We start from the raw sequence: 26,828 nt of genomic DNA, 5'->3' as shown, positions 1-26,828 counted from the left end.
CCGCGCACGAGAGAAAAAAAAAAAGAGCAGAAGAAGAAAACCGGGAAGAAGACAGCCCTAATTCTATTCTATTCATTACTTTTTTTAGACGAGGTCATGACTGACAAAGTCTCTCAAGAACATTTTTCATCTTGGAATCGGCTCACTGGCCGCTATGATCAATCATTCTCATCAACATGTCGCCCGCAGCCGCCTTTTTCCAATTCTGGTGGACGGATCTGACTCGAGATGCTTTTCTCGCCTCCCTGCCGAAAGAGGACCTTTTATCCATGCGACTGGTGTGCCATGATTTCGCCTACCGCACCGCCCCTGTGCTCTTTAAAGAGGTCGATGTTGAGTTCCGAAATGGCACCTTCACCCGTCCAGCACGCATGGCTGCCCTAGAGCGGATTGGAAAGTATATCAAAACTCTCAATTTTAAAATGCCCCATTCTCCGGAAACCTTTCTTCCGCCGTTGTTAGACCCCGTTACCGGAGAGGAGCAAACCTTTGTCTACGAACCACAAGTATACGCCTCTTGCCCAGCAGCGTCGAGGCTTAGTTATCCAAGATACGGTACTTGGGAAATGACGGAACTGCTAACGAAGCAGTACCCGCCATTGTTCCACGCAGTGACGAACGTCCCCTCGTTCATTCGCGCATTCAGCGCTATGACTTCACTTCGACACCTAAGAGTGTCGTGCGACGGCCAAGCAGCCGGGCACCGTTACCGCCGCAGCGTAGTCGACTACGCGCTCATATCCCTTCGTATTGCAATCGAACAAGCACCGGTAAAGTCTCTCGACACACTATCCCTCCTCCCCACCCACCCAGGAGCACTTCTCTACCTCCGCCCAAACATGGGCTTTGGCGCATCCCCCGCAGCACGTAAGCGCTGGGCACAAATCCGAAATCTCTCAATTGAAATGGACAGTTTCCCATACGATATTGACAGCACCACGACGCCCGCCACGTCCACCACGCCAAACAGCACCCCTTCCTCCTCCCGCAGCCGCAGCCGCAGTAGTAGTAATAGTAGTAGCAGCAGCAGCAGCAGTAGCAGCAACAACAACAACAACAGAAACATCAACATCAAAAAAAAGACCCGACGCAACCCCAACCCTCCCAAAGACCACCTCAAGCTCCTCCACTCCTACCTCCAGGCCTTCCCCACCCTCACACACCTCACCTTCCGCTGGCGCGGCGCCCAGGGCCCCAGCCCCCTCTCCCTCTCCACCGAGCCATGCCTGCAACCAACGCCCACGGAGCCGGCCTCAACCCTCTGCCCAAAACGCTCCGCCGCACCCCTGCAACCGCTCAAGTTCCCGCACCTGCGCTACGCAGAGATAGAAAACGCCCTGCTGGACGCCGCGCAGGTGTCCGCGTTCATCCTCGAGCACCGGCGCTCGCTGGCGGAGTTCTACTTTGAGAACACCGCGCTGCGCAACGGGGGCACGTGGAACGAGGCGCTTGCGCCGCTGACGGCGATTTCGGGCAGTGAGCGGTGGAAGGACGCGGAGGGGAAGCAAGAGCAGAAGCAGACGCAGACGCAGGCGCAGGCGCAGAAGCAAAGACGGATGCAGGAGGAGATGCATGGGGGGAAGGGGGAGGAGATGGACGTGCCGATTATGTTCAGTCCGGTGGGTATGGGGCGGAGTCAGGTGCTGAAGGTGCAGTGGGAGGATGAGAAGAGGAAGGACCGGCTGAAGAATTTTCGGGCGTATGGGGATGCCGGCGCTGGTGGGCCTGGGCCTGGGGCTGGGGTGGGAGAGGATGGTGGGAAGAGTAAAAGTCATTTCCAGCGGGCGAGTTCGCGGACGAGGGATTTGTTGTGGTGCAGGCAGGATCATATGAGGAGGTTTTTGAGGGCGTCGATGTTTAGTTGGCGGTAAGCGATGGACAGCGGCGGAGAAACAATCAAAAAAAGAAAATCAAAAAAAAAAAAAATTAAAAAAAAAAAAGAGAGAGAGAGATGACTGTGATCTGTATAAGGTGTTGCTTGTGTCTTTTTTTCGGTTATGGGTTGGGGGTGTGTGTGTGTGTACAATCTATGTTCATTATCCAGGCAGCGGCCGCCGGGGCGGGGGGGATTGGTTGTCTCGGAGTTCTTTTCTGGGGATTGCTGGGGAGAGCTCCAGCGGACAAAAAAAAGTCACATAAAAAAAACGGTTATATATGTATGATCCGGGGAGCTCAGGCGGGTGGGGTATATGGGTATACCGTACACGGTATTTGCTATGCTTTCTCTCTGGGGCGGCGCACAGCTATTTTTCACCATGGGATTGGAACAGAACCTGGAGGTTTGGCTTTGGTTGGGCGCATTTTTGAAGAGGAATATCAACGAGACTCATGGGACACGCCATGACCACCACGAGCGATGAGCTATGATCTTTTCACGAAGCGATGAGGCTTCCATTGACACTCCTTTTTTATGCTTTTCCTTTGTTTGTTTGACGTTTCCTTCGTGTTGTTGCTCTTACTGGTGGACCTTTACTGGTGGACCTCTACTGGCTGGCGATCAACAGCCATTTACAACCACCACTGTGGGCTAGCATCAGACAGACCGTTCTTTTCAATTTGAATTGCCATCAAACTTCCTGTATTATGATTAAATCACAAAACAAATAAATGTAACTAGGTTCAAAAGCTGCTTTGTTATGTCTGATCCGAAACCTGGGTTAAATAGTGCCGTACCCGCCCAGCATTGGCGTCATTGTGTCTGCGAAAGCACCGAGCAGCCTACCCCGTGCATACATGGGGACGTCGTCCAGGATGATGGGAAATCAAACTCCCAGCTCAATGAAAGTAGCCGAACCTGCGGAGTAGGAACCCGTTGGGCCCATTGCGTACAATTCCAACCAAAAAGGTCCGTTAGATGCCGTTGAAGCGCGTTTCCTTTTTTATTTCCTGCCACGGAGCTCAGCCTCGGCAACAGTGGTGGCAGGCTTCACATGTTTGCGACAAGCTTCCATCCCGTCCATCATAACATCTCAAGCAGAACCACCACAGATCCGTGTTTCTCTTCTTCCATCCGCTCCTCATTCCCATCCCTCGGCCCAGCTTCAGTTCAGTTCAGCTCAGCTCAGCTCATCTTATCTCGCCTCATACAGCATCTAACATCTCCTTCTCCAACTTGACAACCTCATCACACATTCACCATGTCCTCTCTCGCACACCGTAAGTCCCTCCCTGCCTGCCTGCGCTATCATCTCCTTTCCCATCCCATCCCATCCCATCTACCCACTCAAATCCAAAGCTAACCCCAGACAACCACAAAACACCAGCTGCCTTCCCCGCCTCCGCCGCCTTCGACGCCATCAACGCGGCCATCAACTCCGACCCAGCCGACCGGGACGATGCCATCAAGTCCGCAAAATCCGTCTTTTCCTTCACCCTGACGAACGAGAAGGGCGCGACGGAGAGCTGGTACATCGACCTGAAAGACAAGGGCGTCGTCGGCAAGGGTGCGGCGCCTGCGGGCGGGAAAGCTGATGGTAGGTGATCAATAGCCTTTTCTTCTCCTTCCTCTTCTTATTCTTGTTTCGGGTTACAGAGGTGCTGACGCAAAGAAAACCAGTCACCCTCCAACTCTCCGATGCCGACTTCGCCTCCCTTGTTAGCGGTAAAGCGAATGCCCAGCGCCTCTTCATGGCGGGCAAGTTGAAGATCAAGGGCAATGTCATGAAGGCGACGAAGATGGAGCCGATCCTCAAGAAGGCCCAGGGCAAGGCTAAGCTGTAGAGTTTTGTGTGGTTTCGTATTTTCTTTTCTTCCTTTGGGTATGTGGTGTGATGTCTTTACTGGTTTTTTTTTTTTTAAACACAAAATTACTTTTATATCTGTATATTGTTCACGATACAGCTTTTCTTTCTCCTGTATGCGGGTGGTTCCGTGTGATAAAAATGAATACACTACAACATATATCCATATCTTACCCTTTCCCCCCCCCCCTATTTGTGTTGGTTTTCTGAATCCACTAGGAGGACCATAACTATATCTCTCGGTCTCATTCCTTGTAACTACAGGATAGTTATCTAAAATCAAACGTAGAACCTTGATTTGCCTGGTACTTTAATTCCATCACAAGGCCAGACCAGTGGACTGCATATACACATATACAGCATTCCAACAGAGGACGCCATCGGTAGCATTGAAGCTCAATCCAGGTCTGGCCAGTGTTTGTGGTCTAAGTACGGAGTAGCTTTCCGCATTTGAAGCCTGCAGGGAGCAACGTGCATACGTCATGTGACTTGGAGGCAACCAGGGCAGGCTAACCCAGACAGGAAGCTGCGAGCCTCCAGCTGCCTCGACCACCAAAACCAAAACCAAAACCAACACCACCTCCACTCTACACATCCACCTCCCTCCACCTCAGCAGCAGCTTGCTATCTCGACCCTCTCCTCTCTTTCAGCAATTTCTGTCCCCCATCGCCTCATGGCCCTTCTTTGTTGTTGTTTCTTGTTGCCGTTCTCATAGCGTTGCCGTTGTTTTGCTTGTTGCGGCCGTCCTCGTCCTGCTTCCCCCCTGATCCGACCACTTCACTGTCGCGTTGGTGTTTTGGGGCCAAAAAAAAGTTTGCTCGTTTTTCTGCTTCATCTACTAAAACTAAGGTGGGTTACCACAACAACAAATACGAATAAATAAGAACTCCCTTCTTGAACCCCAAATATACGATCATTTTACGAAGTGGAAAAATGGAAATGACCGCGAAGAAGGAGAAAAAATAAAATACGAATTGACCAGTTCCCCAACAGAACATCCTAATTCCCTATTAATATTCACTTCCTCACACACCCACACCAAACCACAACGGCTTCACTCGTCGCGGCGGGATTCAAGAGGTCGAGACCATTACAGGTGAATCCACAACACATATCGCAGACCTCTTCTCGCTGTCGATGTCTTAAAAATATCCCTGGATTTACCCATTTGCCTCCCTCGCCCGCACGATCCATATATTTCTTTCCATCACCAAAGAACAGAAAGAGCTGAGAAGGAAGTCGAATTATTCAGAAAACTATAGTGTTTCATCCCCCCCCCCCCCCCCCTCACGCTGTCTCCTCCATACTCCTTTAAAAACCCCAAACTCCCTGGCCACTGGAAAGTTATTATTACCGGATTGAAACAAACTTCAGATTGTCCTTTCCCTTCCCCTCCGTCGGGCCCCGTTTGTCTTTGCGGAGGAGAGGAGGGATTTGGCAGCCTGCTTGTCGATGTCGAAAAGAGTTGCACAGGCTCAGGGCGGGAAGGATCTCGCAGGGGGTTTCGGGAACGAGATGTCTGCGAATCCAACTGATATGCCCAAGCGGGCTACGGCCGCGCAGTTGGCCAGTAGAAAGTGAGTTGTTGTCTCCTTATATTAGCCATTTTCATCTACTTTTCTTTTCTTTTCTTATCTTTTTCGTGAGAGGTTTAAAGTTCATTTTGTTTGAGTTTATTTTGTTTGCGTCGGTTGATTGCGTTGGTTCTTTTTTTCTTTTTCTTCTTTTTTTCTTTTTCTTCTTTTTTTTTTTTTTTACTTCTTTTTTTATTTCATTTCATTTGCGCCTTACTGCTGCAAGGTTTCATCGATTCAATCACCAGAGACAGCCAGAAGTTATTGGTTGCATCTAGCTTGTATGTTTCGGAAGCTTCCACCCGGACAGGACCTGCGAACAGCAAATTGGCTGGCTTGTTCCGGTATTTGACCATCTTCATCCCTTGCTCCCAGGTTTTGGCACTCCTCCACTCTGCTCTCACCTTGATTTATTTTTTGTTATGTTGCTGGTTGTACATTTTAACTTCTTTGTGATGGGTACACTCACTCCGAAGTGTACACCGAGCGGTTTCTTGGGCGTTTCGTGGGCAGGGTTGATCAACACTTGCCTTTTCGTTCGTACATGGTGGGCATGTCTTTCTGGCTTTCAGTCCTAGGGGGCAATCAATCCGCGCACTCATTGGAGGCTTTGTTGGGGGGCACGAATTTCCACAAGGCATTGTCGTACTCCTAGCTTGGGCCGAATATTTGGGGAATGCGGAGGAGATTTATTTACTCATCTTCGCATGATCACCAATGCTCTATTTAGTCGTGCTTTGTGATTCTCTAAGACAAATTCCAATAACACATCATGCTAATATCGTTACAGAATCAAACAGGCTCGACAGCGTACTCGCATCGCCTCACCTAACCTTCCATCTTCTACATCCCAATCATTTACCAGCCCTTTCAGCACTATTGACCCGAATATCGTTCCTCCTAGCTCCTCGACCGGGACAAACGGCTTCAACTTTGGCCAAGCTCAGAGCTTCCCCCAGCCGGGTTCGGGCACAGGTACAACCCCGCAGACCTCTTTCTTTGGCGACCAAAATAACTCCGTGCCCAAGTTCTTTGGTAGCCAGGCAGGTTCTGCACCGTCTTCGTTCAGCTTCACTCCATCAACGACTCAGGAAATAAAGAATCCCTTCGCTGATATGCCCTCTGGGTTTGGTCAGAGCCAGTCTTCAACGGGAGTCTTCCAAGGTTTCCAGGGTAAAACCTTCAATATTCCGGGGACTACAAGCCAAGGTGACCAGAATGAAGCTGGTCAGCAAGCGCCATCTGCTGGGATCTTTGGGGCCTCTCAGCCACCACAGCAGACCCTTTTCGCATTTGGAGGCAGTTCTGCGCCTGCAAGTTCTTCACTCTTTTCGGCTACACCTCCCGCTTCCACGCCACCAATAACATCCGCCCCTCTTTTCAGCCAGTCGACTGCGAGTAACATTTTTGCGCCATCAACGCCATCCACAAATATGTTTGGTTCTAGTCCTCAAACTAATAAACCAAGTGACGAGATGCAAATGTCACCGCCTGGCAAAACTGACAGTATCAATGAAAATAAGGCCAGCCAATTCTTTGCTTCTGGCGTTTCGCAGCCATCATTCACTTCCTCAGCGGCCCAGCGGTCTCCCTTTGGGACACCCGCTCCCCCATCTACTTCCCAACCATTTTCTTCACCTATTTTCAACACGACTCCATCTGGTGGAAGCATGCTCTTTGGAACCATGAAAAAACCCGATGAGACTTCCCAACCTGCCACATCGTCGATTACTCAGCCGTCTCCAAAATTTTCGTTTACCCCTTCTATTATGTCCGGTAGCTCGATATTCAGTCAGCCCAGCAAACCTGGTAACGACACACCAAACACAGTAACTGCGACTGTTTCAACGCCGTCGTTTTCCACTTCTTTCTCGGCTCCCGCGCCTGCTCCTTTCAGCCTTTTCGGCACCTCCTCGCAGCCGAAAGAGTTGCCAGCACCATCTACAACCGAAGATAGACCGTCGTCGGCCAAATCTCCCTCCGCGGAACCTACCAAACCTACCACTGTTACTGGGACTTCAGTTTTTGGTCACATCGCGAAGCCCACGGAACAGCCCCCTGCAATCTCTGCATCTGCAGCAGAAGATGAGAAATCTTCAGCAGAAGCTCCATCACCGGCACAACCCGCCACTCCATCTGCCACTCCTTTTCCGTCTACACCTAGCGGCGGTGGTTCATTATTTGGCCGTACTAACAAACCCGGCGAAACCAGTCAACCCACATCGTTTTTCAACACTCCAGCTACTAGCACGACTCCCAGTGGCCCCGTCTTCTCATTTACCCCCTCATCGACTAATATCTTCCAGACTCCATCGAAAATCCCTTCAGCCATTTCCAATGAAGTGAAAACAAAGGAAAGCGGCCCGTTTCAAACAAAGGCCACGGGTGACACGGCACCAAGCGGTACCAGCAAGCTGTTTACGTCTTTGTCTCAAAGCCAACAACCACCCAGTAATTCGTTTGGATCCACTCCAGCATCGTCTCCATTTAAAAGCACAGTTGTCCCGGAAAAGACTCCATCAACCCCCCCTGCGATTTCTGCTTCCCTTCCTGGAAAATCTACTCCAACCACGACTCCGAAATCTTCCTTTGCTGGAATTTCGAATGGTGAAGGCGGACTCTCCAAGTCTAATGACACACCTCCGGCGAAAGTAGAGTCGGTTATGAGGAGGAAAGAATCTTTGACTTCTAAATCCCGACTCGCTTCATACGGCCCACCAGCGATTCCACAAGAACTCAACAATGATGAACGGGCAGCATTCGACACCGAATGGCGGTTGAACGCACTGAATACTTCTTTCCAGAGACGTGTCGCAGAGGCGGATCCCAAGTCTGACGATATTGAAGTCTTGGTAGAATTCTACGTAAGAGTACGGGAAAATATCGGCGTCCCGACGGGATTAGCTATGCTTCACAAATCAGGAAAGAAGCTGAAAGAAGTCGAAGAAGATGGATGCGTTGTGGAAGATTCCTCACGGAATAAACGGGCTAAGGGTTGCCTCCCAGAAACGAACACCACGTCGTTATTTTCATCACCCGCTGCTGTAGATGCCAGCAACTCTTCTGGCGATAAATCTGCAAGTGCAAGTGTAAATTTTTCTTCAACTGCTTCTTCCTTCGGAAAACGCAGGATGACTGACGTTGAAGGCGAGACTAGCAGCCGTGGCGAACTTGGAAATAGCAATGGCAAAAAACTCAAACCCATCGGTGATTCAGCCACCAGTGCAAGTCCACTTCAAAAATCCAGTACTGACACGGAGCAGAAAAAGAGGAAGAATGACAGTGAAGGTACTGGTTCTGGTTCCGGTATAAGTGCAGCATCCGATACAGTGACGATGTTTGCCACGTCATTTGTGTCCCAATCAAACAGAGCAAAGAGTCCTGTGGGGTTCACAGCTCCGTTTTCATCTCTCTCCTCAACGCAGAACGGTTCTGAGGGTCCCGGTACTGTATCTCTTTCATCTCAGGGCTCGGAGAGCGAGAACGACACTGAAAGTAATGATTCAGCAGAGGAAGATGGTGGGGAAGGCGAAGGGGAAGGGGAATCTGAGACTTCCCTGACACCACCGGCTACGAGCAATGGTGGGCGCAGTCTATTTGACAGGGTAGAGCTAGATCAGAGTGGCAAGCCAGTACGTCAGGAGGTACCGGAAATAGAGACACTCGCGACGCCAAGCTCCGGAGAGAAAGACTCGAACTCGAACGTTTCATCATTATTTGCTGGGTCTAAATTTGCTTCGTCATTCAATTCACCAGGATCCATCGGTACCCCGCAATTCTCAAATGGATTTGATTTCAGATCTCCTGGGTCTCTATCTCCAATAAATCCTAGCCCAGGAGCTTCAGATACGAAATCGCCACCGGCCATATCTGCCAGTAACACAAGTACATCGGCTCCCACCACGTCGGCCATTCCCACTACCACCTCCTCCCTCTTCCCAAAGGCCACTAGCTCCCTCCTTCCCAACGGCAGCGCTCAACTCTCCCCCTTCCCTTTGTCATCTGTCACATCCGCCGACGTCAGCCGTGCCACAACCCCTAACCTCTCCGAAGCCGGAGCCGATGAACCCGAAGAAGCCTCCGAGGACCTCCCGCAAGTCAACCTGCTCCGCGGCGGTACAGGGGAAGAGGACGAAGACGAAGTCTTCGAAACCCGAGTCAAAGCCCTGAAGTTGGGCGTGGACCCTGCGTCTGAGGATCCAAAACCAAAACTGCAATGGATACTGCAAGGGGTGGGACTGTTGCGGATCCTGAAGCACAAGACAACGGGGCGAGCGCGTATTTTGGTACGGGCGGATCCGAGCGGGAGGGTTCTGCTCAATGCCAATCTTGTCGCGGCGGTTAGTTATAAGAGTACTGGTAGCGCTGTGCAGTTTCTGGTACCGCAGGAGCCGAAGCCCGAGCAGTGGATTGCGAGGGTTAAGAAGGAGGAGATTGCGGTGGAGCTTGCTGGGGTTATGGAGAAATATAAGAAGTGAGTGACTGAGTTGGGTGCGAATAGGTTCAGCCCTATGCTTAGGCCTTGGTTTGATATTTTAGAGGGTCAACAGGTTGGTTTATTCAGTTACACAAGGTTCATACTTTTACTAGGGTTAGAAGCGAAACGAGAAAGATGATATGGTTTGGTATGGTATGATGGATGAGCACGGAATACAGAATGAATATGATGTGGGGCGGGTGGTTGAGCTTTGGTTTGCCCTTGTTCTGTTCTGGTATTTGCATGTTTGGATGTCCTTTCTTCTCATTTTTACTTATTCATTTACACTTTTCAAAGTCTCTCAAAACACACACTGGCGTTAAGAATTCCTGTCATCTTTTCTGTTTTCTATCATATTTTCTATCATATTTTTGTTACATCTTGTTTGGTGTTTTACCCATTTACTTTCTCTGCGAGGTGTTTTTTTTTTATCCCATTACTTTTCTTTTCTTCTCTTTGCTTCTTTAATTTTTTTTTTTTTTTTTTGTAAAACTTACATTTTGTTCCTTTTTTCGTTTCTTAATTTATCATTTTTCATCCTTTTTGTTTTCCTGTTCAGTTTTGCCATGTCGAATATCTACTTTATTCTTGCTTTCTTCTCTTATATATTCCTTTTCACCTTACCACCATTAAGCAATCTTGAAAGCAAGGCAGGCAGGTTTCACCATTTCACATTTTTCTACCTTTATTTACGACTTGGCTCAGCGCCAAAGGAACGAAGGAAAAGAAGAGAGGGAGCATGAAATTAATGTTCTTAACAATAATGCCATTTTCTATTTTTTAATTTTTTTTCTTCCGCCCCTCTACATTTCTTTCGCCCCTTTCCTCCTTGTTATTTTTGCCCAATTATTTCTTCAATATATCTTTTATCTTGCTGCTTTCATTCCAGTTGTTACGGTTTCTTGTACATGTATATCCCCTATCTTCTAGCCCTTTCCCTGCCTGGTTTCCTCAGCTTGTGCAGCCTCCAGCACGTACAAATAAATCCTATTGAAACACATACATACATATATATATGAGAAAGAGGCCACTCTCACTCCCTCTCGCTGTAAAAAGGAACATGTGATGGCTGCAAGCTGCCAGCTATCGATTGCCTGTTTATTATACTGCCTTGTTGAAGACAACTCCCCCGGGCCCCCTCTGTTTTTCGAAATCTTTGCACAACGCTGTTCCAACCGCCATTGGGGGGAGATGGAAGATTATTGCGCCCGCTAGATAGTTACGATGAACCGACCTTCCACGTCCATCACTGTATAATTTCTGCTCAATGGTAGTAGGTATCCCACATCAAGCAAAATCAAGCGACGTGGGTTTTCTCTTCTTTCTCTTTTCATTTTCGTTTTTCAATTTTTTTTTTTTTTCGTTCTAAGATACATCATTAAAAAAAAAAAAAAAATGGCCCGGGAAGAAAGAAAAGAAAAACTCCACGCTTCCCTTGTTGGCCACTACAAACAACCCACCATCCCGCGCCATAGATATCTAATCCCACCTGGAAGTCTAAGCATCGTCATTGACGGATGTCTGCAGACCCTTTGGTTCCTTGACATTGACAGCTTGCACGAAAGAGTACAGCTTCTCCTTGGCGCCCTCCTCGTCATTTCGCTTGCGGCTGATACGCACGCGGAGGCGGAATGGGACGCCCTTGATTCCGGATTCCCAGACCTTCTTGTTCAGTTGGGGATCGAGACGGACGTCTTTGGTGCCCTGTTGGTGGAGCGGGAAATGGGGGGGTCGATGGCGCCCCCCACCAAAAAAAAAGGTTAGTTTGTGCTTTCGATTGTTTTCTTTTTGTTTCTTTTGTATTTCCTTTGGTAGGTAGACGGAACGAAAAACAGTGGAAGGGGGTAAGTAACTTAAGTTAACGTACCATAGCCTGCTCAGCAAAGGCGCGGATTTCCTTGATAGCTCTGGGCGCCCGCTTTTTGAAGGAGACACCATGGACCTACATATCACGAAGAAAAAAAAGAGGTAAAAATCAGTCTTCCGTCCGAAATGCCCAATTGCTTTCTTTCTTTCATTCTATTTTTTTTTTTCTTTTGCTTCTGCAGGTGGGGCCATAGAAAGTGGACTTCATAAAACCAATTCGCGCTCTTAATTTTTTTTCCCCCTTTGTTTGTGTTTCTAGAACTTCCTGCTCTTTTTGCTTGTGTTGATCTTCTAAAGATCCCATTGTGCATCATGTATGTGTTGTGTGTCGTCTCGTATCGTCGGTTTGTACGCTGGAGGTGTAGGCCCTCCTAACCGAACCGAACCGACCCGACCACAACACATATCCGCATTATTATTCCATCTGTTGCTTATTTCGTTTTCGCGGTTTCATTTAATCCGTCCTTTCTTTCCATATTTCCCGTTCCCAGACCAAGCATGCGAACAAAAGAATGCGATAATTGATATGGCTAAAACATGCCGGACGATGTGCATTTTCTTTCACTCATATCGTTCTTCTGCTCCTCCTTCAAGGGGATGTTAAATTGGTGGCACATACTCTTTTGTGGAGATGGATGGTGTACTCGCGCGACACAACGTCGGCGATGGCCGAGCGGCTCTTCTTTCCAGTTTTGGCGGAAGACATGGCCTATGTAAAAGACAAGAAATATGATGGGTTAGTCATGGACATTGTTCTCTTTTCAATATAAAAAGCGGGTTGTTGGGTTTAATAGACTTACTGCGAGGGACGGCAGAGATTTGGCGTTGAATGGTGTTTGTCGTTCTCGGAGTGGGTAGATGTGATATGAGGTTTTGGGAAATACCTGGTGGTTTGTGGCTCGCTTAGCCATCCAAATCCGGTAAGGACCATATAATATCACGTGATGGCGTTCAAATTATTACTTCCTTCCTGTTTGGGAAAAATATACAAGACAACTGCGGCCCATAATTCATGTGCATCCTTTGTCATCTTCCAGTTTTAATACAGTTTGCTATGCTTCAGTTCGCCAAATATACAGGTTGGAACCTGCGGTGTGCTCAAGAAGTGTGGATAACTTCTTTGCCTAAGCTGTATTATTATAGAGGCATTGATGGATCAACGTCTTGCACTGTCCCTTCATACTGCTATATTCAATTTAAACAGATACTTGATTCGTCGAATAGTACTATCATTCCTCGAACTTGATATTCCCTTGACTAACATCAGGATACACGTCAAACCGTCGCTGCTCATAAATCGGAATTCCCTTCCTAATCTCCTCAATCACCTTGGGCTCTAGATCGGCATATACAATCTCCTCGCCCTCCCCAGCCTCCGCCAAAACTTCTGCCCGGGGATTCGCAACCAAGCTATGGCCCCATGCATGGTAAGTGGCGTTCATATCCCTAGCTGGACTGCACAGACCAACGTAGACTTGATTATCCATCGCCCGCGCCCGTCCAAGCAGTGACCAGTGCAAAGGGCCTGTGGTCAGGTTGAACGCGCCAGGGTATACCAGTAGGAAGGCGCCCTTGCGCGCCGCAATCATCGCTGACTCCGGGAAGCGCACGTCATAGCATATAGCCAGACCAACCTTCCCATACTCCGGCAAATCAACGACGGTAATCTTATTCCCCGCCGTCAGTACTTCACTCTCCTTGAAAGTGATTTTTCCTGGGATGTCGATGTCGAACAGATGTGTTTTGCGGTGGGTGGCAATCAGAGCGCCTGTTGGGGAGAAGACGAGGGAGGTGTTGTAATATTTATTGCTTTCTGGGACGAATTCGGGAATGCTGCCGCCGATTATATAGGCCTTTGCTTCGGAGGCTAGGGTGGATAGGGTGTGGAAGGAAGGAGATTGCTCCTTTGAGGGTGGGGAAGGGAGAAGCGCCTCAGCGTACTTGGGGAAGTACTGGGTGCCGTAGGGAGAGTTGAAGCATTCCGGTAGGACGATAAGAGACGCGCCAGCCTTTGCTGCTTCAAGGACCTTGTTGCGTGCATGTGAGAGGTTGAGGGCCTTGTCCGCGCCTGTGTTATAATTTTCGATATTAGATATTAGATATTAGATAACATCTGATCTTCATATATATAAATAGCTATCCATCCGTCGCGGTTTGCCAGGATCGGAGGGGTCTTGGGGTAAATTGTAGGTGATGTCATGCGTTTATCTGGACCGTACCTGAGGCTAATTGCACCAGCGCAAGTTTCAACGGCTTCTTGAGAAGAGTAGCCATGATCTCTGTTTGGTAGGATATGGTGGCGGCGTTATCAATTTTGAAGCAGCGATAAATTATCGATGATTACTGAGCATTTTGTACTGTACATAACACTTTCCCAAAAAGTTGAACTTTCGGCTTGCGGGGCTTGTTGCCGCAATAGCTTGTTAAGCTCGGCATTAGTTAAGCGATCAGACCCCATCATCACACTTGTTCAACGTGTCTACTAAAACTAAGGGATAGAGGAAATACAATAAGAAATCTCTTCAGAATGCACTTGTATATTAGAAAATGGTCTCTCGATCTTTTATGGTATTTTGTCCTCCGGCTAACATCCTTTCAAGGTCCCTGATTGACCCAGCCGCACATAACTGTTCGCCCTGGCTTGGTGATAAGTGATCCGCTTGGTTTGCCGGCAGGGCACACAATAAGCGTACCTTTTGGGCTAATAATTTCATGAGTTTCCATTCGTTTGCAAGATATTGCTAGTCTACATCATATATTGGCCAAAACAAAGTCGGCGAGTTAAAGAAACTAATCGTGAGGAGATGTCTCTGCACGGCTCCTGCACATCCCTATTGTCTGATATGGCAGCATTTCTCAGCCAAATGGTATCTTGTATCCAAGGGTGTAACCAAATACCCAACGGGGTACAGAATTTCGTTCAAATACGCGGCCCGCAAATATTCTGCATAGAGGAAGTTTGTATATTAGCTAAAGTCCGCAGGAATGTATCACAGATGGGGGCTCCACCTTTCTTCTTTCCCGGAAATCTTCGTAGAGGGAAAGCCAGATATCTCGGCCACGGCAATCTTCTTCCCCAGTTAGCCCAATGGAACAATTCGGCATTCTCCTATCCGTATTCGTCTTGGATGCCTTTCTCCAAGGTTTCGGATAAGGCCAATCGGAGAAATGGATAATCTTGGCTTCCGCAAAAACTTTCTGTGGGTCCCATACTTCGTTGTCTGAACCCAGATACCTTGAGTGGTTGTCCCCACGAAACTCCCCGGATATCAGGAAGTACGGTCGATGTGGTAAAATCAAACAGTGATTTTGATAGAGACGGTTCATCAGCTCCATGTCGTACTCTTTCAGGTCCTTCTCACTTATCGCGTTAATAATGCGCGAAAATTGAAATTCGGACGGTTCGAGGACAACAAGTCCTGATGTGAGGAAGTTGTCTTCTGATTGCAGCCAGTATGCTCTTGGCATGGCTACTGGGGCGCTGGGAAGCAGAAACAACTCATCCATTGACTGTACGAGAATATGTATCAGTAAAAGACAAAATCATTAGATCCATTACCTAGTCACTCAAAATATGCGTACTTGAAGTATCGTGGAATCCGAATCAAAAATTAATATACGCTCATACTCTGTTAGGTTGAAGGCAAGCAGCTTTGTGAAGCTGTCCCCCCACGTTACATCTGGCGATGCCTGAAGAGGTGATATCGGCTTCAGCTTAACATTGTACTCGTCTCGCGCTTTCGCTAACATCCTTTCTATTGCTTTTCGCTTTGTGGTATTCGCTGGCCACCGATTGGGGTACATCAAGATTCTGTCTGGTTTTGTCTGAAGTCGTTGCAGTGTCTCGAAAATCATCAGAGAGTTGCAGAGATACACCGGATCAGTTGCATATTGTGCATATGCAAACCGTGACCATTCCACCTCTTGACTGTTATCTATCACCACTGGAGCCGATGGCTGTGGAAGAGGCAGAAGGTATACCCAGAGTAATTGACAGGCAGCGACGACGAAGAAGATAATCAAGATATCACGTACAAACCTGGGTCGAAGAAGGACTCTCGATGCAAACCGGGGCTTCCAAGAACTAGAACATATGTTATTTCCAAGCTGACTATATAACTGCATGTTGGCGATGGGAAAAGAAAATCTAAAGTGACATCCTCAAGAAGGGTTCAGCCTTGGACATAAGGGTTTTCAACAAGCTTGAATACATGATCGAAGGGTGGGAGCAAAGTCCAAAGAACAGTGTGGCCGCAAACCATCCCTGTGTGGGTATTCTCTCTTGGCTACTGATAACCAACAGAAATACTAGTACATAGTTGGGGGCTTTTTGCCTGGATATGAGCTTATTTCAGGAGAAACCATGGAGCGAACCAAAACCCTTCAAAAATAGGCGGGCGATCCGCGGACTGATCCATGGTTCGTACGGTTCAGCAAGAAGCGGCCACGCTGGTTTTTTATCAAGATGAAGAGAAAATAGGGTTAAACATTGTGAGAAAGTCTATTGAGGCTTCCTCCAGATTAAAAAAAATAACTGGCGAACCCGCAAACCGCAAATTCTGGAAAGGAATGCTTCATCACGGGGTGGTGTTGATGATAACATTGGGTTTCAATGTTGGTATGGAAGCCTTAAGCAGCCGGTCCAAAGATTCAGTCCGATCGTATCGTAGGATGGTAAGATGGATGTTTGTATGTTGACATCAACAGTCAAGAGTGCAGGTCAGATTTTTTTGGAAAAGTTGCCATTTATCCGTGTCTGGAGTTCAATGCAACTTAAAAATCAGGTCTATCTGCGAAGCTGACCTATGCATCATATTTTCCAAGAACACAGAGAAGAGTACTCTGTAGAAATAGAAGTCGGCGATTATTCCTATACTGTGGTTGGCAATATTCTGACAACACTCCTGGAAATTAAATGAGAGGGGAATGAACGTTTACATAAATTGGTACATACATGGTTTGGAGCTCTTGGGCTCATAAATAGCGAATAATGACGATGCCTAACAGTAGGCCTCTGGTTCTTCTGCCTTGACAGCTCGGGGGGTATAGTCGCGAAACAGGGCGATACAAGAGTTTTCAAAAAGCAGCCAGGAAGGATAAACTTAGGATGCTCATATGGCTCCTAGCCAAATCGATGACATTTCCCGACAAATTAATGGTGTGTGTGTGTGTGTGTATGTTTAATATCAATGGCTTGCTACCCAGCAACGAGTCGACTCAGGAAGCTGATCCCGCTGCTCCTAACCTTATCTTACCTCTTCCCTAGGTACCTTACATTCACTGACATGCTATATGTGATAGCAGCAAGAGTCCACCCTAGGTGCAGGGAACTTACTATCTATTGAATGTTGAATGTAGATGATCCCGCATAGTTCAACTTCACATTTCCGCCTGCAAATGGACAAACAGGCAAGTGGCTGAGCAAAAGTGCGTTTTGCACTTTTTGAACCGTGCTATCAAGAGCCTTATAATAACTGGTTCCCAAGACCTTATCTCCCATGCAGCCCGTTTACTCCCATGTTCGGCGACTGCTACTGCATTGGTGGGCGCATTTGGAGGTTTGTTTCTTCAGCCGAAACTGGATCGCTGAAGCGAACTGGAGGTTCACATGGGCAGCCCTCAGAGGGAAATTGCACGACATTCCTGATCGTGCAGGTATCATACGCTGTACATTGTTTGGACCGCAGGGTTAAATTCGCCCAATCCTGGTCCGACCATTGGAACTTGAATCCTTGAAAACAAACCGAGCGTACAAACAGGTTGTGCTTAGCAAAAACAGTAACAACTCATCTTTAGCTCCAGGTAAACAGTATGAGAAAGGCCATGAACATTGCCAACGGAGCCGGATGTGGCATTGGCGCGGTTTGATCCTCTCCCCCTCGTTTGCAGGAAGTGAAGAAGGGGAAGAGAGGCGATGGGAGGATTCAAGCCTCAAAAGACGAGTTTCGGGAGGAGTGGCGGAATCACGCGAATGCAATGCGCCAAACAGCCACTGTCCAGCCGGCATTTGAGATGGGAAGCTCAACTCCAAATATTAGATACTGCTAGTATTCACAAACGTTGTACGGAGTATTCTCTGCATAGCGCTGTCAGTGCAAAAGCGCCGTACAGCCCAGCCAAGCCAAGAAAGCGAAGATTAGGTAAACCAACCCACCACGAGATTCTGTGACCACAACAGTTCCTCCGAACCAGCGAGCAGCATATCGTTCGGATATTTCAAACTACAGTGGACTACAAAGTGGCTAATTGGCAAAATTTGGAACAGCTTACTGTACTCCAAGCTTCTGTCATATGGCGATTGTCTCTCACGGCCCCCCACGTCTCTGGTGTCCTATCTCATCCCAATTTTCAGCGGCCCTGCGCTGGCATATCGCGGACGCAGCAAGTCACTATGCATGAGTCCCGTGTGTGATCTCTGCAGGACAAGTATGCCGAGGAACGATGTCTTAACCCATCATCTTCTTGTATGAAACGGAAAATTTTTCCATGAGGCTCAAGGAAAACATTTCTATTCGCGCCCACCGGATCAGTTTGTTATAAATTATGATTCTCGGTTCGACAAAATGCCAATAATAATGTACTTAACCCATGTACTGTACATACGTCGTACATACATCCGCCTTGCTATACTGCCGTCGAACATGAGTTGGCATCGCTGGCCCGGTTAGGAATCGGGGCGCAATCAAATCATGCCCATTTACATTCTTGGGAGTATGAGGCTGAAACTTTTTATTTCGTTTAAAGAAGGAATTGGCGTGGGGCGGAAAACATACAAGATCCCGGATGACAACCTCTGTATATTGTAGGGAACCGTCCCTGCGAAATGACTAAAGAAAGCTCCAAAACCCCTTGTCTATTTTATATCGCTTGCAGCGGCTTCACGTCTCTTTTTTCACTGATATCCGACATATCATTCGCAATGTCTCTTTGGCTATCCTCGGTATTATCAAGGTTATTCCCGCCGTTCCGAGGGCACATCCATGCTCCAGACTGCGCGTCGTCAGATTTCCTACCAGATCACGATCTGCACAACTCCTGGGGTTGCGATTACTCAAGCCAGAGCGTCGTGAATCATGAAAAATTACGCCATTTGTGGGAGCAATATGGTCGGGACCCAACCGGAGTACGACGGAACTACCACAATCTTCTCAGGGAATATACTACTCTCTTCCGGAACTTCTTCAATGGATACTATCCGATTTCACTGCATGCCCATGTCAGCGACGCACTGCTCCCAACCACAGTATCCAGCCTGATTCAGAATACCTGCGCCTCCAGTCCTCTCGTTCTAAACAATCCGGCTTTGGCTCCGAGTTCATCGGCCACTGAAGATGGGAAGAAAATTCAGCAGTTTGTACTGGATTATCTGGGGTGGGAGGAGTTGCATGTAACGCATCCGAGGTTTGCAGTTGTTCAGGGATTGTATGGGGCTGCCTTTGGTCCTCTTGTGAGTACATTGGTTAGAACAATATCGGCGCAGGTTTTGAGAGACAGCCTTGTCTAATCAACAGCACGCCAACTCAAAAGGCTCATGCTTCCAAAGAATGGGAGGTACAGATTATCGCCTCTGGGCCCAAACCAATCGTGGTTCGCGTCGATAACGACATGTCAAGGGAAGCTCTAAGCGCATCTTTAGCACAAGCAAAGGTGCAAGGTTCTATTGCAGTGGTCGTTGATATGGTCAGCACAGAGGATGGCTCAATCCTCCCTCCAGAGCGGTTCAAATTGCTCCAGACATGCTGCGCAGAAAACAAGCTCTGGTTGATTGTCGATGAAGCTCTAACAGCCATCAGATGCGGTTCTCCATTTGCATTCCAACGAACCGAGTACGGCAGTGAAAAGCCAGACCTGGTCGCCTTCGGGAAAGGGCTAGGGACCAGCGGCATCGCAATGAGCTTTGATAGCCCCATGACTCGTCCTCTCGGTTTCTCAAAGGAAGAGTACATCCATCAGACCATCATGTACTGGCGTGCTCTAGTCAGTAGACCAGTAACAATCCCAGTCCTGTTGAAAGCCATGGGAATACTTTATACGGCCAAAACTGAGAACTGGGTGCAAAGGAGCCTTAAAATCGGGCAGACCTTCTATGATGTCATCCAGGAATATTGCCCTGGCGAACCTGTGAAAGGGCTGGGGGCCATACTTGTCCTTGATAGAGACACCTCCATGCGACTGCATGTTATGGCAGGGATTAGAAGGAGATGCCCGTGGGTTCGCTGGTTGCCCAGACTTGATGCAGTGAATGCAGACCGTGCAGCTCTGGCGGCTTGTGTGTTCGGAGAGCAAAGCAAAATTCGACGGGCAAAGCTGAGTGCGGAAGCTGAGAAAATGGGAACACTACCACCGTGGTGTTTCGTATGTGGCATAGAAGCAACATCAGAAAACTGGTGCCGCACTTGTTTCTTGGGTTGCTGTATCAATGAAGTCTGCGAGGATGTTTTTGGCTCCCACACTTGCATATGATGTTCTGCTGGAGGATGAGCTAAGGGAGCGACTATTGACTGCCTTTTTGCAACTTAAGTGTACACCCATGGTGGATTTTCATGACCCATGTAACAAACCTTCGTTAACCAAGCTGCGCAGCAGCCCAACAATTTCTACATGAAAGAGGGTAAATGAAGTGCCGTACAGTAACTATCCGCTATTGGGCGGCTTCCTTGTCTTGCCCTCAAGCACATAACTGATAATGATGTAGTTCAGTTGCTTTCAAAATCGACATAAATTGCCAGGAAGCAGCAAGCAGTTCGTGGTCAGTCGTGGTGGGGTGTCATTGGCCGTCTTCCTTCCCTGAAAATTTAGTGTTAAGACTCTATCAGGGTTCAGGGGATGGCACACTCATATTTGTTGATACTGCCAAACGAACTTTACAAAAATCGAAAACGAAAGAAAGAGAAGAAACCCCAAGAGCCCATTGGATTTCAAGGCCCTCAAATGGCTGGGGAGAATTGCTCGCATCAGACTATCCAACACACAATCCTGAACTAGTTCGTGGTGCTGGTCGCCATCCAGGTATCTCTCCGTTTAACCAACTTTGCCCCCCTGAAGCGTATAAAATGGAGTTTGCGACTATTTAATGTGGAGCAATGGCGATATAGCAGACTTGGATGAACAGACTTGGATGAACAGACTACAGACTCTGTGAAGTAAGTGGTTTCGTTATCATCATTAGCAACTATGACTAGCCTCGACAGCCCCAATGAATATACGGTAGGATGGATTTGTGCACTTCCTCTGGAGCGCGCGCCGGCCGAAGAGATGCTCGAGGAGAAACATGCTTCTCCGAAGGGCTTTAAACAGCCTCGAACTGACAACAACGTGTATACTTTGGGCCGTATCGGTGGCCACAATATAGTCATCGCATCCCTTCCAGCTGGCAAGTATGGTACGTCACCCGCGACAGGAGTCGCAATGGCAATGTTATCAACCTTTCCGGAAATCCGATTTGGTCTCATGGTCGGCATTGGGGCCGCAATCCCTCGAGGGGACAGGGACATCCGGCTCGGTGATGTCGCAGTCAGCAGCCCTGATGGGAAAAGCGGTGGGGTTGTCCAGTATGATCTCGGTAAAGCCCTGAAAGGCGACAAGTTCGAGAGGAAAGGATCTCTCAATAGTCCCCCTGACCTGCTCCTCAATGCGGTCTCGATGATCCAAACAGAACATCGTAAGACGGATTCGAAAATTCCTATGTATCTACGTGAGATGTTGAAACGATTGCCGTCAATGGCTAAGCCCCGAGATGGCACTGCGGCCTATATCCACCAGGGATTAAAGAACGATCGTTTGTTCGAGGCTACATACGATCATCAAGGCGGGAACGACTGCAGCAAATGCGATCAAAGCAAGATTCTACAACACGAATCCAGAGATCCGGACAAGCCACGTATCCATTACGGAGTGATCGCATCGGGAAACACGCTGATCAAAAGTGGTAGCGCAAGGGAGAAACTACTGAAAAACAGCGAGGAAGAATGCATCTGTTTTGAAATGGAGGCTGCGGGACTTATGGACAAATTTCCCTGCCTCGTGATCCGCGGACTGTGTGACTACGCAGATTCGCATAAGAATGACCAGTGGCAGCCATACGCCGCTGCTACTGCTGCCGGATACGCAAGAGAACTGCTTCAATATCTTCCTGTTCAAGATGTTGGAAAAGTTCCCACAGCAAATGAGACCTTGAATAGAAGTAAGTAGAGGTCGGCGGTGCTTCCTTCCTTCCTTTCTGTCTCCATTCACTGAACCAGATAGATTCAGACACGAGTTCGAAACCTCCTCAGGCGAACAAGCTAGGCGCTGGAGCTGGATCAAGTGCTCCATCCGGCGGATCTGACAACAGGAACCCAGCAGGAGGTAATGGAACTAGTAACCCAACGACAACCCCTGAAACCGATAGCTCACCCAATGGTCGTGGGGAAGGTGGTTCTCAGACAAACAACAAAAATACCATGCGCGTTGATTCGATATACGATGGGAGATGGCAACACCAGTGGAGGCTGATCTGGGCCGGCCAACACATACAAGAGATCAACCCGAATTTTACATCCACACAGCGGATCTCTGAAATCCACTTGACCACATTCACCCACAGCACTTGGGCCTCGTGCATAGTCGAAGTCGATGTTTTCCACGCTTCCCAGCGAGTTCAAGGTATTCCTGAGGTCCCAACAGTGTGTACTGAGGCCAACGATGAATCTGTCTCGGTCGCCAAGCCATTCTACCAACAAGTTAGCACAAAGGCCGTTACTGCTGGCAAGGAACTCGGAAATGGTAACAGGACTTGGAACCGTGGCGCCTATTTCCAGCCACTCGTTGCGAACTCCGACAAATTCAAATTCATCGGCAGACGCGTTATGTGTTGCCAGGGAAAGAGTGAAGAGGGGGGACTGAATTTGGCACCGCTCAATTCGTCTGACTATTGTTGGAGGTTGAAGGATCTGAATCTCGATATGGGACAGGGACATCGTATTTACGCCGTGATTCGGGCTTATAGTTTATGGGAGCAGTTTGCTTTCAGGGCCTTGGTGAATGTTTCAATGTTCCCGTAATCGAAACCGAACTAGGGCCTCTTTTCCATATTATTCTCTGTTTACCAGGATGCAAATAAACTGATTTTTTTTTTAAAATAAAACTACTAGTTGATAGTCCAATACTTATATATATATATATATACATATATTACATAGATTTGTAGATATGTTGCCCTAGGGTCGTCAGCGTATGACATCGCCACAAGATACTATTTATTCCCTCAGTTCTGGTGATTGCATTGCTCGATTCAAGTGCCAATGGAGGGTGGTATTAACAATCCTTTTGAAAAAGATGGAAATTACGAAATTAAAAATTATAACTAACTAGCCTAAGGGTGTTTTGTCACATAGTTTGAAAATAACTAAGAGTGATTGTTTTAAAATTGACAAGAACAGGGACCAACACCACAATTTGATAACAGCAACGAATCGCAAATGGTCAATCAAAATGTCGAGAATATATAAAGGAAGCGATTCAGCATCCACAAACATAAACTTTGGGGGAAACTGACCATTTTCTATAGACATCTGTCGTCTCCCATGCAGCAAGCAGGTTCTATATAACATCGACTACGATGGCTTATAAGTACTATCCCATCCAAGGCGTTCAGGAAGGCTTAGGTCCGGGCAGCCAGGTGCCCATTAGAAGAGATTTTAACGAATGGAGTGAGAGTCAAGAACGCAGAGATCAAATACAGGTTGTTCTATTTATCCTCGCCCTCAGGGAGTTCCAAGCTACTCCCCCAGACTCGAGAGATTCATATTTCCAAATTGCAGGTGGGTTCAAGCCGACAATGAATTTCAATCCTATTTTCGCACTCATACCTAATTTTTTCCCAGGTATTCATGGCATGCCATACAAATCCTGGGATGAACACGGCCTTACTGTTCAGGAGACTCACAGAAAGGGTTATTGCGTGCATGCGAATAGCCTATTTCCTATATGGCATCGGCCGTATCTGTCACTCTACGAGGTATTTACGTGATTAGAACGTCGACCTGATATTTCTCACACATGCTTACGAGATAAAATAGCAACGTATATACGAAATAATGGTCGATGTTATCATCCCAGGCTTGAGACTTCGTGAGAGAGCAGAGGATGAATGGCAAGAAGCCGCCTTTCACTGGAGGCTCCCATTCTGGGACTGGGCGAAAAATCCACAGATACCGAAACTTATGTGTTTTAAAAGGATTCAGCTCAGGTTTCCCGCAATGACCGTAGATAATCCGTTCTACAAATTCAAAATGCCAAAGGGAGAGAAAATGAGGGTCTACGGCGTAGGAACTCTCAAATCCCCCGACTTTGAGGATACGCTAGAGGTACGCGTCTCGATGGGTGTCACTATTTTCATGTCCAGATCAACTAACATTGCGGTGCACTCGTCAAGTACGGGGAGTGTTGCGCAACCAGCCGCTGTCCGACGCCATCAGAACGTGTGAGTACCAGTAATGCATGGAGAGATGGCGTTGTCAACAATGAAACAGCAAACAAATTCATCTTCGATCGTAAATCAATCACAGATTTCGATTACGGCAAGACTACGGAGATGGTGTACAGACTTCTCACCTACCAGCTAGATTTCGTGAGCTTCGCAACCACAGCGAGAGATGCTACCATGGATTCTTCAAGCGCATCAAAAGTCATCAACGACATGAATATAGAATTCATCCACAACAACATTCACTACTGGGTTGGCGGAGACGGAGGCCATATGTCTCAGATACCGGTTGCGACTTTCGATCCCATATTTTGGTTCCATCATTGGTAAGGCATGCTTTTGGATTTTCTTTCTCGGCTTGTTGCTAGTACTGATTGCGAATATCTTTTGAGTTACAGTTTTCTCGATCGCCTGTTCGCAATCTGGCAAACTCTGAATCCAGAAAAGTGGTTTACGGCAGACAAAACGAGACCATTTGATCAAAAGATAATAGGAATGGGCAATATCGTCACCTCCAAGGCACCACTCAGGCCCTTTCACATGGATGAACAAGGGACTGTCTGGACACCAGATGGTGTTCGTGATTGGTTCAAGTTAGGATATACATACCCAGAACTACAGCGCTGGGAATATGGCGGTGACTACAAAGATGAACTGTTTCGAGACATGAACGATATGTATGGTGTTCTAAGGAAAGAAGCCATAGAAATAGCTAAACCTGACAGCGAACTACCAGGTGTGGTAGATGTTGAGGATAACGGCGTGTCATTGAATGACTACGCTGTGAGCATCAGATACTCAAAGTGAGTATTCTCAATATTTGTTCTTTCAGTTTCTCGCAGCTAAATCAGCCAGGTTTGCGATGGGCGGCAATCCGTTCAATCTCGAGGTTTATCTGCGGCCAGAAAATGAGACAGAAAATACATTTCGGCAAGAAGATTTTGTCACCAGTGTTTACAACTTCAGTCAGCCAGCGGAGCAAAATGGCGACACAGTTTGCTCCAACTGCAGCGATCTGGAGGAGCAAGACGTACAGGTCATCGCTTATATTCCTATCACGCCATACCTGATCAAAAAAATTGAACAGCAACTGTTGCAGAATCTTGAACCGGCCAATATTGAACGCTTTCTCTCAGGGATGTATTATAGGATCACTATGGTCAGTCCACGTGCCCAATGTTATAGATGGCTCGAATCTGACTGATGAGAGCAAACAGGCTGGGAATACTGTTCCTGAAGAGAGATGGAAGCCGACTATGAACCTCAAAATTTCCGTTTCACGGACTAGAATGAGGTACTCCAATGATCCCAGTGTTATAACGAGATTTGATGATCCCGAGACGATTCCGTCGCTTGGAATTGATACAGAGATCGCCAGTGTTCCAGCCACTATATCGTAAGCTTCCATAATACCCATCGCCTGTCCCTCCAATCCCCCATCTAATCCCTTTTTTTATTTAGTGGTGGGATTACAAACCACGTTTCTTTCGACAATATTACTCAGCTTGAGGAAGCCGTTCCCGTCGGCGGATCCCTCGTTATATCGTCATCACACCTGAACCCTGATATTCCAAGCAGAGAAAACCTCACGGGAATTTCACTTGCGAACGTGGACCCTAGATCCAGCAATGCCAATAACCATGAATCGTATGATATTCCAGTCTGCATAATAATCAACAGCCGACGTAACCTTCTTTCGTACACCAGCAAGCACGCTGGCCGCGGTTTTAGCGCACTTACGGATCTTCAGCTCCCACAGTCGCAATGGTTCCAAAAAGACAACCCGTGCATCAGGGTGGATGTTGGGGCTGATGATTTTGTAGTTTATGTTGATGGAAGGAAAATTCAGACTGTGGAACGAACTATCAAAAGCGGTAACATCACTCATGTCAGATACTGGACTTCGAACAACAAAGCCCCGGCGTTAGCAAATGACATTACAGTGACGACATACAAGCAAGCCAGCATGATCCAGTGAGTGATCAAGCCTCCTAGCCCCTGATAAACTTTCTCTGTTTCTCCGGGTGAGTAGTATCTGCCTTGGATGGTGCAGTCCTCACTTTCTTCGCATGATGCATATACCAGCAACTACGTCGTCGATGGCATGGAACGTATGTGGAGGTGCGCATTTATCTCCAGCGACCTGCTTTAGCAGGTAGTCTATTTAATCATACCATAAAATTGCATCATAAAATAACGCAAACATCCATGAAACACCACAATACACATAAGAAATGTTCTCTGAGAGAGGTAACAAATACGAAGGTGGACGTGCATGAACGAGTAGGCAGTGTATGCAGGACGCGCCCTCCTCATGAAAGGAGTGTGCATGCATATCGGCTTGTTTCTCTCATCGATATCTAACCTTTTGTGTGTTGTTGGGTTCTTGGCTTGGGAGAATGGTCAAGTTTACAATTACTGGGGTTATAGAATAACATTTTCCTTGAAGTGGGGTGGCTCTGACTGGTTTACTCAAGGAATCTGCCAGGATCGCAAAACTTCGACTTTGCAAGGTTCACGGTATTCATGAGCACTTTCGCTTGCCGCCCAGTTTTCATGAGACCTGCCCAAGCCTTTCAGTGGATCCACAAAGGCTCAACAACGCACAATATTTTACATAATAGAGATAAGAATTCTCGTCTCATTTATTTGGTGGACAGATATTGGCCAGTGGCGTGTGGGCAAAGAGTTTTGTGGAGTATCC

The 26,828-nt window shown here is 47.6% G+C and overlaps 10 protein-coding genes across 10 annotated transcripts; 7 read left to right on the top strand and 3 right to left on the bottom strand.

Moving 5' to 3' along the window:
* Positions 1–176: 176 nt before the first annotated feature.
* Positions 177–1,871, top strand: HCBG_02765 (uncharacterized protein; the record flags this gene model as incomplete). Its single annotated transcript, XM_045429814.1, has 1 exon — positions 177–1,871. The coding sequence occupies one exon, from the start codon at positions 177–179 to the stop codon at positions 1,869–1,871; it is 1,695 nt and encodes a 564-aa protein (XP_045289709.1).
* Positions 1,872–3,137: 1,266 nt separating this feature from the next.
* Positions 3,138–3,720, top strand: HCBG_02764 (oleate-induced peroxisomal protein; the record flags this gene model as incomplete). Its single annotated transcript, XM_045429813.1, has 3 exons — positions 3,138–3,156; positions 3,264–3,473; positions 3,557–3,720. The coding sequence occupies 3 exons, from the start codon at positions 3,138–3,140 to the stop codon at positions 3,718–3,720; spliced, it is 393 nt and encodes a 130-aa protein (XP_045289708.1).
* Positions 3,721–5,770: 2,050 nt separating this feature from the next.
* On the top strand, positions 5,771–10,142 carry HCBG_02763 (RanBP1 domain-containing protein; the record flags this gene model as incomplete). The annotated part of the gene is made up of 2 exons (XM_045429812.1): positions 5,771–5,851; positions 6,116–10,142. 2 exons carry the CDS (start codon positions 5,771–5,773, stop codon positions 9,791–9,793), a joined length of 3,759 nt encoding a protein of 1,252 aa, XP_045289707.1.
* A 1,147-nt stretch (positions 10,143–11,289) lies between these two features.
* HCBG_02762 (60S ribosomal protein L31E) lies at positions 11,290–12,569 on the bottom strand (the record flags this gene model as incomplete). The annotated part of the gene is made up of 5 exons (XM_045429811.1): positions 11,290–11,496; positions 11,660–11,734; positions 12,049–12,082; positions 12,303–12,367; positions 12,459–12,569. 5 exons carry the CDS (start codon positions 12,567–12,569, stop codon positions 11,290–11,292), a joined length of 492 nt encoding a protein of 163 aa, XP_045289706.1.
* Positions 12,570–12,887: 318 nt separating this feature from the next.
* On the bottom strand, positions 12,888–13,932 carry HCBG_02761 (amidohydrolase; the record flags this gene model as incomplete). The annotated part of the gene is made up of 2 exons (XM_045429810.1): positions 12,888–13,726; positions 13,878–13,932. 2 exons carry the CDS (start codon positions 13,930–13,932, stop codon positions 12,888–12,890), a joined length of 894 nt encoding a protein of 297 aa, XP_045289705.1.
* A 696-nt stretch (positions 13,933–14,628) lies between these two features.
* Positions 14,629–15,857, bottom strand: HCBG_02760 (alphaN-acetylglucosamine transferase; the record flags this gene model as incomplete). The annotated part of the gene is made up of 2 exons (XM_045429809.1): positions 14,629–15,168; positions 15,241–15,857. The coding sequence occupies 2 exons, from the start codon at positions 15,406–15,408 to the stop codon at positions 14,629–14,631; spliced, it is 708 nt and encodes a 235-aa protein (XP_045289704.1).
* A 916-nt stretch (positions 15,858–16,773) lies between these two features.
* On the top strand, positions 16,774–17,669 carry HCBG_02759 (uncharacterized protein; the record flags this gene model as incomplete). The annotated part of the gene is made up of 3 exons (XM_045429808.1): positions 16,774–16,824; positions 17,163–17,313; positions 17,461–17,669. The coding sequence occupies 3 exons, from the start codon at positions 16,774–16,776 to the stop codon at positions 17,667–17,669; spliced, it is 411 nt and encodes a 136-aa protein (XP_045289703.1).
* A 908-nt stretch (positions 17,670–18,577) lies between these two features.
* HCBG_02758 (uncharacterized protein) lies at positions 18,578–20,277 on the top strand (the record flags this gene model as incomplete). The annotated part of the gene is made up of 3 exons (XM_045429807.1): positions 18,578–19,105; positions 19,186–20,013; positions 20,242–20,277. The coding sequence occupies 3 exons, from the start codon at positions 18,578–18,580 to the stop codon at positions 20,275–20,277; spliced, it is 1,392 nt and encodes a 463-aa protein (XP_045289702.1).
* A 555-nt stretch (positions 20,278–20,832) lies between these two features.
* On the top strand, positions 20,833–22,700 carry HCBG_02757 (pfs domain-containing protein; the record flags this gene model as incomplete). The annotated part of the gene is made up of 2 exons (XM_045429806.1): positions 20,833–21,841; positions 21,904–22,700. The coding sequence occupies 2 exons, from the start codon at positions 20,833–20,835 to the stop codon at positions 22,698–22,700; spliced, it is 1,806 nt and encodes a 601-aa protein (XP_045289701.1).
* Positions 22,701–23,257: 557 nt separating this feature from the next.
* HCBG_02756 (tyrosinase) lies at positions 23,258–26,102 on the top strand (the record flags this gene model as incomplete). Its single annotated transcript, XM_045429805.1, has 8 exons — positions 23,258–23,459; positions 23,523–23,656; positions 23,718–24,005; positions 24,074–24,450; positions 24,523–24,927; positions 24,980–25,283; positions 25,342–25,520; positions 25,586–26,102. 8 exons carry the CDS (start codon positions 23,258–23,260, stop codon positions 26,100–26,102), a joined length of 2,406 nt encoding a protein of 801 aa, XP_045289700.1.
* Between the last annotated feature and the right edge of the window lie 726 nt (positions 26,103–26,828).

The sequence above is a fragment of the Histoplasma capsulatum genome (assembly GCF_000150115.1).
Source record: "Histoplasma capsulatum G186AR genomic scaffold supercont2.3, whole genome shotgun sequence".
NCBI lineage: Eukaryota > Fungi > Ascomycota > Eurotiomycetes > Onygenales > Ajellomycetaceae > Histoplasma > Histoplasma capsulatum.
The sequence above is the reverse complement of the archived record's forward strand: the minus strand, read 5'-3'. Positions and strand labels throughout refer to the sequence as shown.